The sequence below is a fragment of the Nycticebus coucang genome, chromosome 18 (assembly GCF_027406575.1).
Source record: "Nycticebus coucang isolate mNycCou1 chromosome 18, mNycCou1.pri, whole genome shotgun sequence".
NCBI classification, from domain to species: Eukaryota; Metazoa; Chordata; class Mammalia; order Primates; family Lorisidae; genus Nycticebus; species Nycticebus coucang.
This window is the reverse complement of record NC_069797.1, coordinates 23,033,242-23,049,654: the sequence shown is the minus strand read 5'-3', so window position 1 is coordinate 23,049,654 and position 16,413 is coordinate 23,033,242. Positions and strand designations below refer to the sequence as shown.

At 52.0% G+C, this 16,413-nt stretch overlaps 3 protein-coding genes and 1 pseudogene across 22 annotated transcripts in view; 2 read left to right on the top strand and 2 right to left on the bottom strand.

Annotated features, from left to right (window-relative positions):
* KIF1C (kinesin family member 1C) overlaps window positions 1-1,175 on the bottom strand; it is a 29,616-nt gene extending 28,441 nt beyond the window's left edge. For 3 of the 7 annotated variants that reach the window (XM_053568197.1, XM_053568198.1, XM_053568206.1), the window contains exon 1: window positions 938-1,175. The gene's annotated coding sequence lies outside the window, so the exon portion shown is untranslated. Of the gene's footprint in view, window positions 1-681; window positions 792-937 lie in introns of all 7 variants that reach the window. The other 4 variants (XM_053568199.1, XM_053568202.1, XM_053568200.1 and 1 more) reach the window with 2 other exon arrangements.
* INCA1 (inhibitor of CDK, cyclin A1 interacting protein 1) lies at window positions 48-11,109 on the top strand. The gene is made up of 8 exons (XM_053568208.1): window positions 48-495; window positions 1,256-1,375; window positions 4,131-4,216; window positions 7,421-7,534; window positions 8,286-8,325; window positions 8,838-9,031; window positions 9,798-9,963; window positions 10,764-11,109. The coding sequence occupies exons 1-8, from the start codon at window positions 493-495 to the stop codon at window positions 10,905-10,907; spliced, it is 867 nt and encodes a 288-aa protein (XP_053424183.1). The 5' UTR covers window positions 48-492; the 3' UTR covers window positions 10,908-11,109.
* LOC128569765 (uncharacterized) lies at window positions 6,058-12,265 on the bottom strand (annotated as a pseudogene).
* The window catches only part of CAMTA2 (calmodulin binding transcription activator 2), a 20,434-nt gene continuing 15,616 nt past the window's right edge, over window positions 11,596-16,413 (top strand). For 6 of the 14 annotated variants that reach the window (XM_053568194.1, XM_053568193.1, XM_053568191.1 and 3 more), the window contains exons 1-5: window positions 11,813-12,317; window positions 12,999-13,093; window positions 13,308-13,411; window positions 15,854-15,921; window positions 16,004-16,139. In XM_053568194.1, the coding sequence (XP_053424169.1) occupies window positions 12,313-12,317; window positions 12,999-13,093; window positions 13,308-13,411; window positions 15,854-15,921; window positions 16,004-16,139 (408 nt within the window). In that variant the 5' untranslated portion in view covers window positions 11,813-12,312. Of the gene's footprint in view, window positions 11,705-11,810; window positions 12,318-12,998; window positions 13,094-13,307; window positions 13,412-15,853; window positions 15,922-16,003; window positions 16,140-16,413 lie in introns of those variants that run through there. The other 8 variants (XM_053568187.1, XM_053568189.1, XM_053568182.1 and 5 more) reach the window with 5 other exon arrangements.

The window sequence follows — 16,413 nt, the reverse complement described above, 5'->3', positions numbered from 1 at the left end:
TACCAACCCCCAGGGCTCCATGGTTGAAAGACCCAGAATACCTGTGTTTTGGAGAGTAGGAAGAGAGAGGGTCTCCTTAAAAGAGAGGAGGAGGAAAAGGAAGCAGGCAGGTCCTAGCCCCAGCCTGGGGCTAGTGCTATGGCGTCCACTGCCCTGGGGAAGGTGCCAGGCTGGAGTCTTGGAATGTGGGTGATCGGGTGCCCACACCCTAGGAGGAGAGGCTGAGCAGCCCACGCCCACAGACAGCAGGGTGGAGGACAATGGAGGATAGGGGATGCTGGGTCCCCCAGTGTGACCCCAAAGGACCCCAAACGTCTATCACGTTGGGCCTCACCTCACCAGCCTTTCTGGGCAGAGTATGGGAGAGGTGAGGGGGCTGGTCTGTCCCAGGGCACGGAGTAGCTGTAATCACAGCAGCTGGCCCAGGAAAAACAACCCTGACCCCGCTCCAGACCCTGACCAAGGGAGGAAGGACACTGGTGGGGACACGCGATGGTGACGGTGTGGCCGCTAATGGGACAGGGAATAGGGTGGCGTGGCTGGGGAACAGCGTAGTAAAGGAACGCAGATGGTGGGGGAGGTACAGAATCCGGCCCATGCAGCAGCAAAGGAGCAGTGAGGTACAGGCTGGGGCGAAGCCAGACGACCGACCCGAAAGGGGGGGTCTTGGGCCACCTGCACCTTTCCGAACGAGTTATCAAAAAGGCCTCCGCCTCTCTGGACGGCCATGCGGACCCCATCCTCCTGTCCAGCGGACCGACGGCCGCCCGGGGCCTGGCACCTCTCGGCTCCTCAGCGGGACAAATAGCACATGATCCTGGCTCTCAAGCCTACACTGCCCCGCCGGGGCAAGCAAACCGGACCCCTGTCCCCGCCCCCCAACCCGGCACATTCCTCCGCGGGCGTCCCCTCCCTCCCCCCTTCACCCAGTTCTTACCTCGTCGCGGCTGGGTCCCCGGGGCAGCTCCGCGGAGTGCAAAGGGACAAACTTTCCGGGAAGCGTTGAGACACTGGTGTGGGGGAGATCGGGGCCAGTTACGGGGCTGCCCCCGCCCCTCGCCGGGTCCCCGGGCGGCGGGCGACCAACTTGCGCCCGGGGGCGGCAGCAGTAGCGGCGCCAGCGGCCGGCGCCCGCCCGGGCAGCGCGAGCTGGGCGGGAACGAGGGGCGGAGGACGGGCGGGCGCGCGCGCGCGGACAGGCGGGCGCGCGCCGGCCAGAGAGGGGCCGGAGCGACCCAGGCTACTCTTGTTAAAGGGGCAATGCTCCCGGATTGTGGGGCCCACCGAGTGGGACGCGGGAACCGAGATAGGGACGCCAAAGGCAGAAGCACGCCGCGAGATGGCAGGGCTGCACGAGCCTGAGGAGCAGAGAAAGGTGAGGGCACACCTTGGAGGGTACCCAAGCCCCGGACCCGCGCACGTCGCCGCCGTCGGAGGCGCGCCCAGAGGGCGGAGCCTCCCGCCGGGCCCCGCCCAGGAGGCGGCTCCGTTCAGGCCCCTCCTCCAGGCGCGACGCCGGCCGGCTAGTCCCGAGGCTCCAGGGGCAGCTTCCTTTCTCCGCGCCAGGCCCATAGGTCTAGAATTCGACGCGCAGCCGCCTCAGGTGCTGGGACCAAGTTCGGTCGACCGTGGCGCAGCCAATGGGACGCTCCGTGCCCGCCTGTCCCTCAAGTTCAGCAGTCTCGGCAGCCTCAGGCCCAAACGACCTCCTCAGGCCCGGGTGTCCTCTCAGGCCCAGGCCACCACTCCCGACTCAGCCTGGCCCCAGACTGCCCCTTCGGGCTCGGGCCAGCAGCTAGAGGGACTCCTCAGGCCTCCAGTTATGCAGGCCACAACCTAGTCCACCTACCCAGGGTCCCTTAGCTCTTTCAGGCCCAAGCCACAGCCTTGGGCCTGGGCTTCCCTCTGGCTGGGCCAGACCACCATCGCCACCACTCCAGGTGCCTCCTCAGCCCCACCTGCCCTCAGCGTGGGCTGCCCCATGGCTTCCCCTAGCTCAGCTGTGGAGGAGCCTGTCTGACTTCCTTAAGCTCCATCCTAGACCTTAGGTCTAGGTCACCCAGTTAGGTCCAACTGCCCGTGGTGTCAATGTCCCTCAGTCCACAACTGCCCCCTGAGCTCTTCTTGAGCCTCTTCTGGCCCCAGGACTTCCACTAACAACCCAATCCTCCCTCTCTGCCACCTCGACCTAATTACTCCTCTCTGCTCACCTAACTGCTTTCTCAGCCCATCTTACAACTAGTTCACATCTAACCGTTTCCAGTTTGCTTTCTCTGTTTTTTTTTTTTTTTTTTTGTAGAGACAGAGTTTCACTTTATCGCCCTCGGTAGAGGGCCGTGGCGTCACACAGCTCACAGCAACCTCTAACTCTTGGGCTTACGTGATTCTCCTGCCTCAGCCTCCCGAGTAGCTGGGACTACAGGCGCCCGCCACAACGCCCGGCTATTTTTTGTTGCAGTTTGGCCGGGGCTGGGTTTGAACCCGCCACCCTCGGTATATGGGGCCAGCGCCCTGCTCACTAAGCCACAGGCGCCGCCCTGCTTTCTCTGTCTTTTGTACAACCTACAAGCACTTTCCTAACTCATCTGGTATTCTTTTTCTGAAAGAGTCTCACTCTGTCGTTTGTGGCGTCACAGCTCACAGAAACCTCAAATTCTTGGGCTCAAGCGATTCTCCTGCCTCAGCCTCCCAAGTAGCTGGGACTACAGGGGCCCGCCATCATGCCCCGCTATTTTTTTTACCCCAGTGGTAAGATAGGATTTTCTTAGTCACAAGGAATGTAAAGGAGTAAAAAGCACCAGAGCTTCTGGCAAAAGGGAAGACCCACGTTGGAAGTCCCTCCTGCCCGGCTATTTTTAGAGATGGAGTCTAGCTCTGGCTCAGGGTGGTCTCTGACCTGAGCTCGAGCAATCTACCCACCTCCGCCTCCCCGGCGTGAGCCACCACACCTAACCATCTGGTATTCTTTTTTTTTTTTTTTGTAGAGACAGAGTCTCACTTTATGGCCCTTGGTCTATAGAGTGCCGTGGCGTCACACAGCTCACAGCAACCTCCAACTCCTGGGCTTAAGCGATTCTCTTGCCTCAGCCTCCCGAGTAGCTGGGACTACAGGCGCCCGCCACAACGCCCGGCTATTTTTTTTTTTTTTTTTTTTGGTTGCAGTTTTGGCCGGGGCCAGGTTTGAACCCGCCACCCTCGGTATATGGGGTCGGCGCCTTACCGACTGAGCCACAGGCGCCACCCTCATCTGTTTTTTTTTTTTTTTTTTTTTTTCTCTCTCTCTCTCTCTCTCTCTCTGCCGCCCTCATCTGGTATTCTTAATTGCCTTTTCCACCCTACCTAGCTGCCTCTCAGGTCATCTTTGGCTGTCCCCAATTCTGGTTTTGTGTAGCTGAACTGCTCACCTTTAGTTTTAGTTTGGGTTATTGTTTTTTTCTTTTTCTTTTCATTTTTTAGTATTTTTTTTTCTTTAGAGACAGGGTCTCATCTCACTCTGTCACCCAGGCTGGAATGCAGTGGTACCATCATAGCTCACAGCAACCTCAAACCCTTGAGGTCAAGCAATCCCTCTGCCTCAGTCTTCTGAGAGCTGGGACTACAGGCGCCCAGCATGTCCAGCACCTTCTTATCTTGTAAACATTCCCAACTGTGCCTTCCTTTCTTTTTGTGTTACCAATTAACCAACCACTCTTCCCACACTCAACTTTCACTAACCACTCATACCTGATTCATTTACCAATGCTCAATTCTGCCACTTCTCTAATTTTCCCCACCTACTCCCCCCTCCAAAGGCCTCTGGTCCCTCCAGTCTCCACCTGTCATCCTTTTTCATTTTATCATACCATAGTGACAATTAAGTTGCTTAACTGCCATCTGTAAATTTCACTTACTCTATACATTTGACTTCAGAAAATTCACTTTCCTGTTTACTTTTTACCACATTCACCTTTTCTGTGCTCACCATCTTCAACCTGGATGTTCACATAACAGTCCAGCACTAGACATAAATTTTAAGCTCTCTTTGCTTTTTCAAGATCCGCACATTCTCTTTCCAGTCTATAAAACTGCTGCTCATCTCATTCCTATAGCCATTGCATGAATGAATGATTCATTTTCCTTTATTCTCCCAGCACCAAAGAGGAGACAGTCTAGCTACCCAGCTCAGTCAAGTCATGCAGGTACAAGAAGATGAAGATAACCTCATACCCTTTGCCAAGTGAGTCTTTCCCACTGGGTGAGGAGAATGGAGAGAAGATTACATACCTGGATCCTTCCCTAAAAGGATTAGGAAATAAGGAATAGGAAGCTCAATGCTTCATCTCAGGGGATTGATGATTCATTAATTTATTCAACAAATAGTTTTTGACTGGGTGTGGTGGCTCACACCTGTAATACTAACACTCTGGGAGGCAAAGGCAGGTGGATTGCTTGAGCTCAGAAGTTCAAGACCAGCCTCAGCAAGAACGAGACCCTATCTCTACTAAAATTAGAAAAAACTGCCTGGGTGCAGTAGCTCACGCCAGTAATCTTAGCATTCTGGGAAGCCAAGGTGGGTGGATGGTTGGGCTCACAAGTTTGAGACCCCCGTCTCTACTAAAAAGTAGAAAGACTGAGGCAAGAGGATCACAGGAGCCCAAGTTGGAGGTTGCTGTGAGCTACGATGCTACCCAGGGCAACAACTTGAGACTGAAAAAAATAAAGTAGAAAAAAACTAGTCCAGCTGAGCAGCACCTGTGGCTCAGTGAGTAGGGAGCAAGTAGGGCACCGGCCCCATATACGGAGGGTGGTGTGTTCAAACCCGGCCCCGGCCAAACTGCAACAAAAAATAGCCGGGCATTGTGGCAGGCGCCTGTAGTCCCAGCTACTGGAAGACTGAGGCAAGAGAGTCGCCTAAGCCCAAGAGCTGGAGGTTGCTGTTAGCTGTGACGGCACAGTACTCTACAGAGGGCGACAGAGTGAAATTCTGTCTCGAAAAAAAGAAAAAAAAAAAAACCTCGCCCAGCATTGTGGTGGGCACTTGTAGTCCCAGCTACGCAGGAGGCTGAAACAAGATCTCTTGAGCCCAAGAGTTTGAGGTTTATGTGAGCTATGACTCCACAGGTGACAGAATGTCTCAAAATAAATAAAATAAAATTTAAGAGAATAGTTTTTGAACACTGTTCCAGGCACTGTATTAGACACTGGTGATTCAATAATTAGTAAGACAAGGATCCTGCTTCTGTTTTTTTTTTTTTAATTTTAATTTTTAATTGTATTTTTTGAGACAGAGTCTTATTTTGTTACTCTCGGTAGAGTGCCATGGCATCATAGCTCACAGCAACCTGGAATAATCAGGCTCACGAGATCCTTTTGCCTCATCCTCCCTAGTAACTGGCTGGACCACAGGCGCCTGCCACAATGCCTGGCTATTTTTAGAGATTAGGTTTGGCTCTAGCTCAGCCTGGTCTCAAACTCCTGAGCTCAGGCAATCCACCTGCCTCGGCCTCCCAGAGTGCTAGGATTACAGGCGTGAGCCACTGTGCCCAGCTTTCATAGGACTTACATCCTGAGTGGGGAGAGGATGCATAATATATAAATAAATAAATATAATTTCAGCTAGAGATGAGCATCATTAAAAAATAAGGAGTATAAAATAATGGAAAAATAAACGTCTCGAGGAACACAAGGTTAAATATTGTGATTGTGGAAGACTATTCTGGGGAGACTGAAAAATAAGGAGAACCTGGGGAGAAGGAATGGTAGGTGAAAAAAGAAAAAAAATCCCCAAGAAGGAAATAAGCTTGGTATGTACTGGGAAGAACAGGAAGCAGGCCAGTGTAACTGAAACTTAGTGTTCAGGGAAAGCAGAGATTAAAGTCAGGGTTAGGTGGAGGCCAGATCATGCAGGACCTCAAGTACCATCAAGAAGATTTTGGATTTTATTCTAAATATAGTAGAAATTAGTGGAATGTTTTAAGCAAATGAATGACATGAGCAGCCTTTTTCTTCAACTTTTTTATTAGGGGGATTTTTTTTTTTTTTTTGAGACAGAGTCTCACTTTGTCACCCTCAGTAGAGTGTCATGGCATCATAGCTCATAGCAACTTCAAATTCCTGGGCTTAAGTGATTCTCTTGCCTCAGCCTCCCTAGTAGCTGGGCTACAGGTGCCTGCCACAACGCCCAGCAATTTTTTTTTTTTTTGTTTAGCAGGCCGGGACCGGGTTCAAACCCACCAGCCTTGGAGCATGTGGCCGGTGCCCTAACCACTGAGCTACAGGCTCCCAGCCTATTATGGGATTTTCAAACAAATAAAGTAGAGAAAATAGTATCATAAACCCAATGTACCAATTTCAGTCAACTTCAAGAATTATCATTATATGTATAATCTTCTCAGCTCTACATCCATCCCATCCACCCCCTACTTCCCAAATCATTTTGAAGTATATCTCAGATCTTATATCTATTTCACATGATCATGTTTTAAAAGATTACTCATACTGCTCTGTGCAGAACAGATTGTTGGGGGGTGATGATGGAAGCAGGGAGAGGAGACCAGTGCAATAGTTTGGGAAGGGGAAAATGAAAGCAATTTGGTGTGTGTGGGGGGTGGAAATGGTGAGGAGTGGTCAAATTCGGACATGCAGTTTTTAAAATGTAGAACAGACAGGATTTGCTGTGTGTTAGATGTGGGAGGTGATGGAAAGTGATACACACCATGTTTTTGGACCTAGCAAGTAGACATTTGGGATGCCTTTCAAAAAGGGAAGAAGGCTGAGGAAATGCTGAGTGGTGCCCATGAGAAACCAAAGTTAGAAATACCGATTTGGGTGTTATCAGCACATTGACAGTATTTAAAGTCATGGGTCTGGGTGAGATCACCTGTGGAGAGGTAGAGAAGATAAAAGGCCCCAGGCCTAAACCCTAGGACACCTTACTTCTTAAGAGATGGGGACAGTAGTCATCCAGTCTGTAGGCTTTGGGAGTGAGGAGCACTATTCTCAAACAGTTCTGCACACTTCTCCCTATTTACAAATATATTATTCTTTCTGAGATAGGCGACAAAACATAGGGGTAAACAGAGGTTTTCTCTCCTGGATCCTTGCATTGACCTAAAGGAACCCTGTCTGTTATATTATGTAAGTAGCCAGGGCCTTCCTTTTCAACAGTTCTGCTTGCTAAATATTACATTCTCTGGTTATAAGGTATAGAAACTTGAGATTGAGCGAGACCTGAGGTTTGAACAATAGCCAGTCTCCACCAATGTCCTTTCAAATCAAAGACCTCACCACTCTCCTTAGCTAAACTGGTTAAGAGAGGACATGGCCTGAGGGAACCTGGGTAGCCGTGTGGTCTCATGGAAAAATGGGAACCTGAATCCTTGGGGTGAGTAGATGCCATAAGAAAAGAGCCAGACCCCAGCATACTTTGTCCTCACCTCAGGTGTTCCAGGGTGGTCAGCCGATCTCTATACCCAGCCTTGCCTTCCCAGAGCCCCAGACCAATGGCCCAGCGTTATGGATCTGTCTTCTGGGAGAGCCTTAGTCAAAGGCCCTGGTAAGTAGTAAAGGAGAAAATGGAAACTAACTGGGAAACTAACTTATTATGCAGCAACACATAACTAATACATAAATAAATAAACACTGCCACTTCTAATTAAGTTTAATGCAATTAACAAATAAATCAAGGGCGGCGCCTGTGGCTCAACGGGTAGGGCGCCGGTCCCATATGCCGGAGGTGGCGGGTTCAAGCCCAGCCCCGGCCAAAAATAAAAAAAAAATAAATAAATAAATAAATAAATCAAGATGGGGCGGCGCCTGTGGCTCAGTGAGTAGGGCGCCAGCCCCATATACCGAGGGTGGTGGGTTCAGGCCCGGCCCCAGCCAAACTGCAACAAAAAAATAGCTGGGTGTTGTGGTGGGTGCCTGTAGTCCCAGCTGCTCAGGAGGCTGAGGCAAGAGAATCGCCTAAGCCCAAGAGCTAGAGGTTGCTGTGAGCCGTGTGACATCATGGCACTCTACTGAGGGCAATAAAGTGAGACTCTGTCTCTACAAAAAAAAAATAAATAAATCAAGATGATGTGGAAGCAAGTGGTGGAGACAGGGGTGATAAAGGGGTGGGAAAATGAGGGTGTACAATTTTTAACTCCCATAAATCTTTATACCAGTAAGCCCTAATCTAGGGATAATTTCCCACTGGCTGTAGGACACTGTAGTTCCAGATGCCACAGGTTGGGAGAAGTCATTAGAGAAAGAATATGGATGGGGATATCCCCTCTGTACTTAGCTCCTGTTTTTGTGCTTCACAGCCCTACATGGAAAGAGGAAAAGTCCATTCCATCCATGCTGGTATGACAGTCTCTCTACCCTTCCATACTTCTCTGTTAAAATTGCATCCTCTGCCATCCTGTCTCCAGCTCTCCTTACTACCTGTTCCCTCTGGTGTTCCCCAACCAGTGCACTGACCAGGCTCTCCTTTCTATGAATCAGTCATTATGTTTTTCTGATCACAGCTGGGTTTCTTTTTTGAGGCAGAGTCTCACTTTATTGCCCCGGGTAGAGTGCCATGGCATCACAGCTCACAGCAACCTCAAACTCTTGGGCTTCTTAAGTGATTCTCTTGCCTCAGCCTCCCAAGTAGCTGGGACCATAGGCACCTGCCACAACGGCTGGTCTCCAAACCTGTGAGCTCAGGCAAGCCACCGGCCTCAGTCTCCCAGAGTACTAGGATTACAGGTGTGAGCCACCGCCCAGCCTTACAGCTATGCTAGGTTTCTTAAGATCCCTGACTTCCCTAGTTCATCCAGGTTCCCCTAAGAGACCCAGTTCTTCTTGCTCCTTTCTCCCATTCTCTGGCACAGAGAATCACTGGTTTCTCCCTGCCTGGCCTACACTCTCCTGAGGGTCTTCCACCACCTGAGATGCTTTGCCGAAGAAAGAGAAAGAGGCCACATTCAGAGGGAATGCAGCAAGGAGCTGGGGGCATCCCTGCCCGGGTGAGGGCTGTCACTTATCACCTAGAAGACTTAAGGAGGCGCCAGAGAACCATCGATGAGTAAGCAGGGACCACATCTGGGTTCTGGAAGTCAAGCGGGGTTTGGGGGCAGGATGGTTTGAATTTGGGGTCCACCCAAATTCTCAGGAAGGGGCTGGGAGCTTTGAGGGAATTGGAGGTTGTTTGGGAAGGAGTGTGGGCAGGGTGTGATTGAAAGAGAATTTCTGTAATATGGAAAGGAGGAAGGAAATGAGGGATGGAGGGTGAGCCACATGAGCTGGAAGAAGTGGAAAGTGAGTCACTGAAGACAGGAAAGCACACCATAGAACTAGAGGACACTGGGGAGCTAGGGATCATCTCTGAGTCCCTGGAATGAAAATACTTCAATCTGGGCAGCGCCTGTGGCTCAGTCGGTAAGGCGCCGGCCCCATATACCGAGGGTGGCGGGTTCAAACCCAGCCCCAGCTGAACTGCAACCAAAAAATAGCCGGGTGTTGTGGCAGGCACCTGTAGTCCCAGCTACTCAGGAGGCTGAGGCAAGAGAATCGCTTAAGCCCAGGAGTTGGAGGTTGCTGTGAGCTGTGTGATGCCATGGCACTCTACCGAGGGCCATAAAGTGAGACTCTGTCTCCACAAAAAAAAAAAAAAAAAGAAAGAAAGAAAATACTTCAATCTGAGAAGAGCAGAAAAATTGGGAGTATAGAGTTGGAGGTCAAATGACAACATCTTTGGGTCTTACCAGGAAGTATTTCAAAACCAAAGAATGGAGAGACAGGAAGCCTGAGCTCCAGACACCTCTCTCTCCTAAGCCTATCTCCCTCCACAGACTTAAGAAGGCCCAGTGGGGCGGCTCTGCGGCTGCATTTGAGCCTCTGGTGCTTGCTGAAGAGGGCTGTGGATTCTCCAGCACCACTGAATACCATGATCTGGAAGGAGAGAGGGCAACCTATCCACAGGAAGAGGGCCATTTGCTCACTCCTGGGAGGGCCCAGGTATGATTGGAGAGGAATGTGGTGGAACAGTGGAGGGCGATATGGATCCCTGGTCTTGCATGGAGACAGTGGTAGCTGAGAGCCAAGTTGGATAGCTGGATTTGGGAGGAGCAAAAAGAAAGTAGGTGATGGCTTGGCACCTGTAGCTCAGTGTTCACAGCACCAGGGCTGGTGGGTCCGACCCTGGTCCCAGTCTGCTAAACAATGAAAACTACCATAAAAAAAAAAAAAAAAAAGGGCGGTGCCTGTGGCTCAGTCGGTAGGGCACCGGCCCCATATACCGAGGGTGACGGGTTCAAACCCGGCCCCGGCCAAACTGCAACCAAAAAATAGCCGGGCGTTGTGGCGGGCGCCTGTAGTCCCAGCTACTTGGGAGGCTGAGGCAAGAGAATTGCTGAAGCCCAGGAGTTGGAGGTTGCTGTGAGCTGTGTGGGGCCACAGCACTCTACCAAGGGCCATGAAGTAAGACTCTGTCTCTACAAAAAAAAAAAAAAAAAAAAATAGCCGAGCCTTGTGGCAGGCACCTGTAGTCCCAGCTACTTAGGAGGCTGAGACAAGAGAATTGCCTAAGCCCAAGAGTTTGACGTTGCTGTGAGCTGTGATGTCACAGCACTCTACCAAGAGCGATATAGTAAGACTGTCTCAATAACTAAGTAAATACATACATACATACATATATACATACATACACACACACACACACACAGTAGGTGAGAACCAAAGACTAGGGCTTTGGAACTAGGAAATCTGGAGAAAGACCTACTGTTGCATTCTTTTTTCCGTTTCTTTTATCTTTCCAGCTGCTTTGGTCTCCCTGGAGTCCCCTGGGCCAGAAGGCTTGCCCCTCCAGAGGGCTGCACTCGCTGGCCTCCTTCAGCACTGTCACAGCCAGTAGGAACCCCCTTTACAATCCCTGGGGGACAGAGCTGGCGTCTGAGGAGTAAGGAGAGAACAGCTGCGCCCAGATGTTGGTTGTCCCTTAGACACCAAAAACTAGTCCCATCAGTAGAATACCCCCCATTGCTGACTTGAAGGCACTTTCTCCTCCTCAGCTCCTGCAACTACCTTTCTCATCCTCCAAACTAGGCACTAACAGCCCCTCCCTGGGCCCCCATCTCAACCACTCCTTTCCCAGGAGCTCACCAAGTTCTGTTTTCTTTAGGCCCGATGCTAACCTTGTGTTTTTCTTTATGTTGTGTAATTAAAAAGCAAGCAAGTAGAGCCTGGAGTTGCCTTTCTAACTGTGAAGCAGGGGTGGAGAGGCTAATGGGGAAAGAGGGCTCTTTTTCACCTGCTGGAGGATCCAGCTACTATGATGCCGGGCTGGGTCCCCCCAAATTCAAGGAGGCTTGTCCGAGACGAAGAGGAGTCCTACTCTCACCCTCTCCCAGTACAGATTTCCCGGCCCATTCTCCCGAACCAGGAGTCAAGTGAATCCGCCAATCTTCCGCCTCCGAGACCCGGAATCTTGCCTCTCGGCGCAGTTGCCCCTTGGGGACTTCCTAGCAGTCTGTCCCTCGGTCTGGTTCGGGGGCCTGGAAGCCGAGTCCCTCCGCCCAGCGCCCCACCCAGAATCCCACGTGCGCTGTCCACAGGTTCGCTTCGCGACCCCCATCCCCTTAATTGGGAGGCCCCGCCCCGTGCGCAGTGACGTCGGACGCTGCTGTCAGCCGGCGGTGGGGGGGGGGGTCGGTGTGGGGTAGAATGGCCGCTGCCGCCGTCACCCGCGGGACCCCGGGAGGTAAGAGCCAGGGCCTTTTGCCCTCCTCTCCGCCCCCGCGCCAGGGGGCGCAGCTCCAGCAAGTCCGGACTTGGAGCGCTGCGCCGCCGGCCGCCGACCCCCGTCCCTCCTCCCTGTTCCCTCCCAGCTCCCGCTTCGGTCCTCCTCCCCCGCGCCAGGGGGCGCCGCTCCGCACAGGGACCCCCGCACCCCGCACCCGCACTTTTCCTCGCCCGCCGCGCGCCCGCGGACTTTGCTCCGCGGCTTTCCATAACATCCCTCTGTGTAGACGGGATCTTCCCACCTCTGAGGTTCTCCGGGGACCACCACCCCTCCGTGAGGGGGTACCCCGAGCTCCAGGCGTCCGAGTCCTGCGCCACCCCCGGGCCTGCAGCCCAGGACCCGCTCCTGCTCCGCACCCTGGCTGGCTGCCTGGCCGGGACTGCGCACCTGAGCCCTGGGGCGGAGTCCTTACCTCAACCCCAGCTTTACTGCACACAGCCGAGCCCGGACGGGCTTCCTCCCCCTCTCCATCTCGGACACCTGGTGGAGCCCGGGCTGAGAGCCTCCTCCAGCTCCCATCTGTTCCCCGCAGGAGGGCGGGGCTCAAGCTGGAGCCAGAGCGGTAGATGGGGTAGGATAGGCCTGGAGGCCAGGGGAGGCAGAGGCGACTGGAGATAGAGGGTTGTCAGCCTCAGGGTGGAGGACGGGTTGTCCTGAAGGTGTGAACCTAGGTCCTGGGTGTCTACCCCAGATTCTACCAGGCCCTCTATCTAAACTGGAAGAGGGAATAGGTTAGGATCAGCTATCAGATATGCCCTTCCCTTTGGAAAAATCAAATAGAGAAGAAACTCAGGGTGTGTCTTCTAAGGCCTAGCTTTCCACCCGGTCTTAGAATCTCCTGCCCTCCCTCCAGCAGCGAGGCTGTCTTGCCAAACAATCCTCCAGGGACGGGATGCCCTGAGTCCCAGCCTCCAGAACCTGACCCAACCATAGCCCCAGCCACAGCAAGAGCCCAAGCTTTAGGGCCTCTGAGGCTCTAGCCCCGTAGCTTTTCCCCTCCCCCACCCCAGCCTGTTTCTTCCTGGTTACTATGTTCTGTCTCCCCACTCCTGTTGGCTCCTGCTGCTGTGTATGGGTTCTTCCTCACTTCTGTTCTCTGGTTCTACTGTCAGGTCATGGTCAAGCCCCTTCCTCTCTTTCCTCATCTTTTCCAGTTATCACAACCCAGGTTTTTACTCCTCCCCTGCCTCATATCTCTTATCCTGAATTAATGTGGGAGCTTCTGCCATAACCTTGTTCTCTCCCTTCCCAGCACAGACTCCCCCTCCCCCCGGCCCCTCAGGCCGGGGGTGAACTTGCCCCCTGGATCCCTCACCATGAATAGCAAGGATACCACCGAGGTTGCTGGTGAGTTCACAAACCAGGTCACCAATTTGGGCATGGCCTTTTGTTCTGCCCTGTGGCCCTCTAAGTTTTGGATTGCCTGCTCTCCTTATCATGGCATTGGTTTTCCCCAGTGCTCTGGATTCCCTTCAGCCCTTTCCTCCCTAGGCTATCTATCACTTGGATGCCAGGAGTAGGGTAGGTAACACATTAAGCCCTTTCTTCTAATTCCCTCTAGAGAACAACCACCACCTGAAGATCTTTCTCCCCAAGAAGCTGCTGGAGTGTCTTCCTCGCTGCCCACTGCTGCCTCCAGAGCGGCTACGGTGGAATACAAATGAGGTTTTCTAGGGATCTGGGGGATTAGGGCCCAGCAAGGCCTCATGGGTTGGAGGTGGTTGGGTGGGGGTCTTTCTGTGTCTCTTAATACTCTTAAGCACAGAGCACTATTCTAGGCTCTTTGGAGATGACAGATGAAGTATAAAATCATAGATCCTGCAGGAGCCTGCTTCTCCTTAGCATACCCTCCTGGGTAAAAACAATGGCTACTATCTATAAAGAATGTCTTATATATTAGGCACTATACTAAGCACTTGCTGTGCCATATCTTATTTAATCCTCTAAGGACACTATAGAACAGATCTTGTTATTGCCCCCATGTTATTGAGGAGGAAACCAATTTACCTCATGCAAACTATTATCTACCTCACTCCAGAGCCCGTGCCTTTAACCACCACTGATACTGGCTCCTTCTAGGGGGCACAGTCCTGGTTTTGGGGGGGGGTTGTTTTTTGTTTTGTTTTAGAGACAGTCTTACTTTGTCGCCCTCAGTAGAGTGCTGTGGTGTCATAGCTCAGAGCAACCTCAAACTCTTGGGCTCAAGTGATCCTCTTATCTCAGCATCCCCAGTAGCTGGGACTATAGGCGCCACCACAATGTCCAGCTATTTTTAGAAACAAGGTGTCACTCTTGCTCAGGCTGGTCTTCAACCTATGAGCTTAGGCAATCCACCTGCCTCAGCCTCCCAGCACGGATTACATGTGTGAACCATTGTGCCCAGCCCAGGACACAGTCCTTGTGTTACTCACCTTCTGTATTCTGCACAATCCGTGCCTTGTATGTAGTTGGTGGTTGATAAGTACTGATTTGATGTTAGAAGAGAACTGTCGCTAAAATGTATGTGTGTATGTTGTTATAAGTGCTTTAGAGCCTTTAGGAAGGACTAGGGTGCCCAACAGAATTTCATGGAGCATCTGGAAAGGGAGTCAGTGTATAGGATAGTGAGGATTTCTAGACATGGAGAGGAGGGCACATAGCACTTCAGGCTTGTAGGTCATTAACATGCAGGAGCTGGGATGGTGCCTGTGGCTCAGTGAGTAGAGCACCGGCCCCATATACCGAGGGTGGTGGGTTCAAACCCAGCCCCGGCCAAACTGCAACAACAACAACAAAAAAAACATGCAGGAGCTTGGGTGGTGTCTGTGGCTCAGTCGGTAGGGCGCCGGCCCCATGTACCGAGGGTGGCAGGTTCAAGCCCGGCCCCGGCCGAACTGCAACCAAAAAATAGCTGGGCATTGTGGTGGGCGCCTGTAGTCCCAGCTACTCGGGAGGCTGAGGCAAGAGAATCGCTTAAGCCCAGAAGTTGGAGGTTGCTGTGAGCTGTGTGAGGCCACGGCACTCTACCAGGGGCCATAAAGTGAGACTCTGTCTCTACAAAAAAAAAAAAACATGCAGGAGCTGACTGCTCAGGGCATGTTTGGGGAGGAATCAGTGGACCCATCTGGTGATAATGGTAGGTACAATATGGGTAAGTAGTGAGAACATGGTTTGATCCCTTGTTGGGGAGAACCTTGGAATCAGGCTAAATAATCTGAAATTCTGCTGGGTGCAGTGGCTCACGCCTGTAATCCTAGCACTCTGGAAGGCCAAGGCGGGTGGATTGCTTGACCTCACAAGTTCAAGACCAGTGTGAGCAAAAGCAAGACCCCTTCTCTACTAAAAATAGAAAAACTGAGGTAAGAGGATCACTTGAGTCAGGAAGGGACACAAAAAGGGATTTGGGAAGAGTGAAATAATGCTCAGTGTGAAGAATGGGTGATGAAAAACATGGACCTGGCCCCAAGATAAAGTCCCAGGTGGGAGAGCAAGAAGAAGAGATGGTTAGACTTTGAAATGCATTCTGGGGTTCTTTTTCTTTTCTTTTTTTTTTTTTTTTTTGAGACAGAATCTCACTGTGTCACCCTTGGTAGAGTGCTGTGGCATCACAGCTCACAGCAACCACCAATTCTTGGGCTTAAGTGATTCTCTTGCCTCAACCTCCCAAGTAGCTGGAACTACAGGTGCCAAGCCCCATTTTGGGGTTATTTTTTTTTTTAGAGACAGAGTCTCACTTTATCACCATTGGTATAATGCCGTGGCATTACAGCTCACAGCAACCTCCAGGTCCTGGGCTTAGGTGATCCTCTTGCCTCAGACTCCCAAGTAGCAGGGACTACAGGCGCCCGCCACAACACCTGGCTATCTCTTTGTTGCAATTTGGCCAGGGCCGGGTTTGAACCCACCACCCTCAGTATATGGGCCCAGCGCCCTACTCACTGAGCCACAGGCACTGCCCCATTCTGGGGTTCTTAAGAGGGCAGTGGGCCTTGCTGGGTCCCACTACCTAGAAGTGTCCTCCACTAGCTGTCATAGCTCAGTGGAGAGCAAGAAACCAAGGGGATGACCAAGAGGACAGGCTAAGACTCTATGAAGAGGACACCTACCTGAGTGCCTTCTCTCCTATAGGAGATTGCATCCTACTTGATCACCTTTGAGAAGCATGATGAGTGGCTATCCTGTGCCCCAAAGACAAGGTAAGAAAGCTCAAGAAGGTGGGGAGTGGCAGGGGTCCCAGGTTCTGGTTACAGAACTTGAGGCCAATCCTTCCCTTTCCAGGCCTCAGAATGGCTCCATCATCCTCTATAACCGCAAGAAAGTGAAATACCGAAAGGATGGTTATCTCTGGAAGAAGCGGAAGGATGGGAAGACTACCCGAGAGGACCACATGAAGCTGAAGGTCCAGGGCATGGAGGTAAGACCGACATTCAGCTCATCTGCCCTAACCTGCCCTCCTCCACCCTTAGCTGGAATCCATCCCTGCCAGGGCTTGGTGACTTTGTCTACCTCAGCCCCCTCCCAGTCACTCTTCCCTTCTCATTCACCATGGATCACTTAATTGATTGGTTAGGCCACTCTCTGCTTCCCATTTCCCTCCATGACCCAACTCTCCAGGCTTGAGGCCCTGCCTGCCCTCCAGGAAACTGATGCCCAGTCCCCTAACTACTCTTGCATTTCCCTAGAGGATC

Excerpts from the sequence above, each read along its gene's own strand:
- INCA1 (XM_053568208.1), top strand. Across the intron at positions 4,217-7,420 it reads AACCTCATACCCTTTGCCAA|GTGTTCCAGGGTGGTCAGCC; the intron begins GTGAGTCTTTCC and ends TCCTCACCTCAG. Across the intron at positions 8,326-8,837 it reads AGTCCATTCCATCCATGCTG|AGAATCACTGGTTTCTCCCT; the intron begins GTATGACAGTCT and ends TCTCTGGCACAG.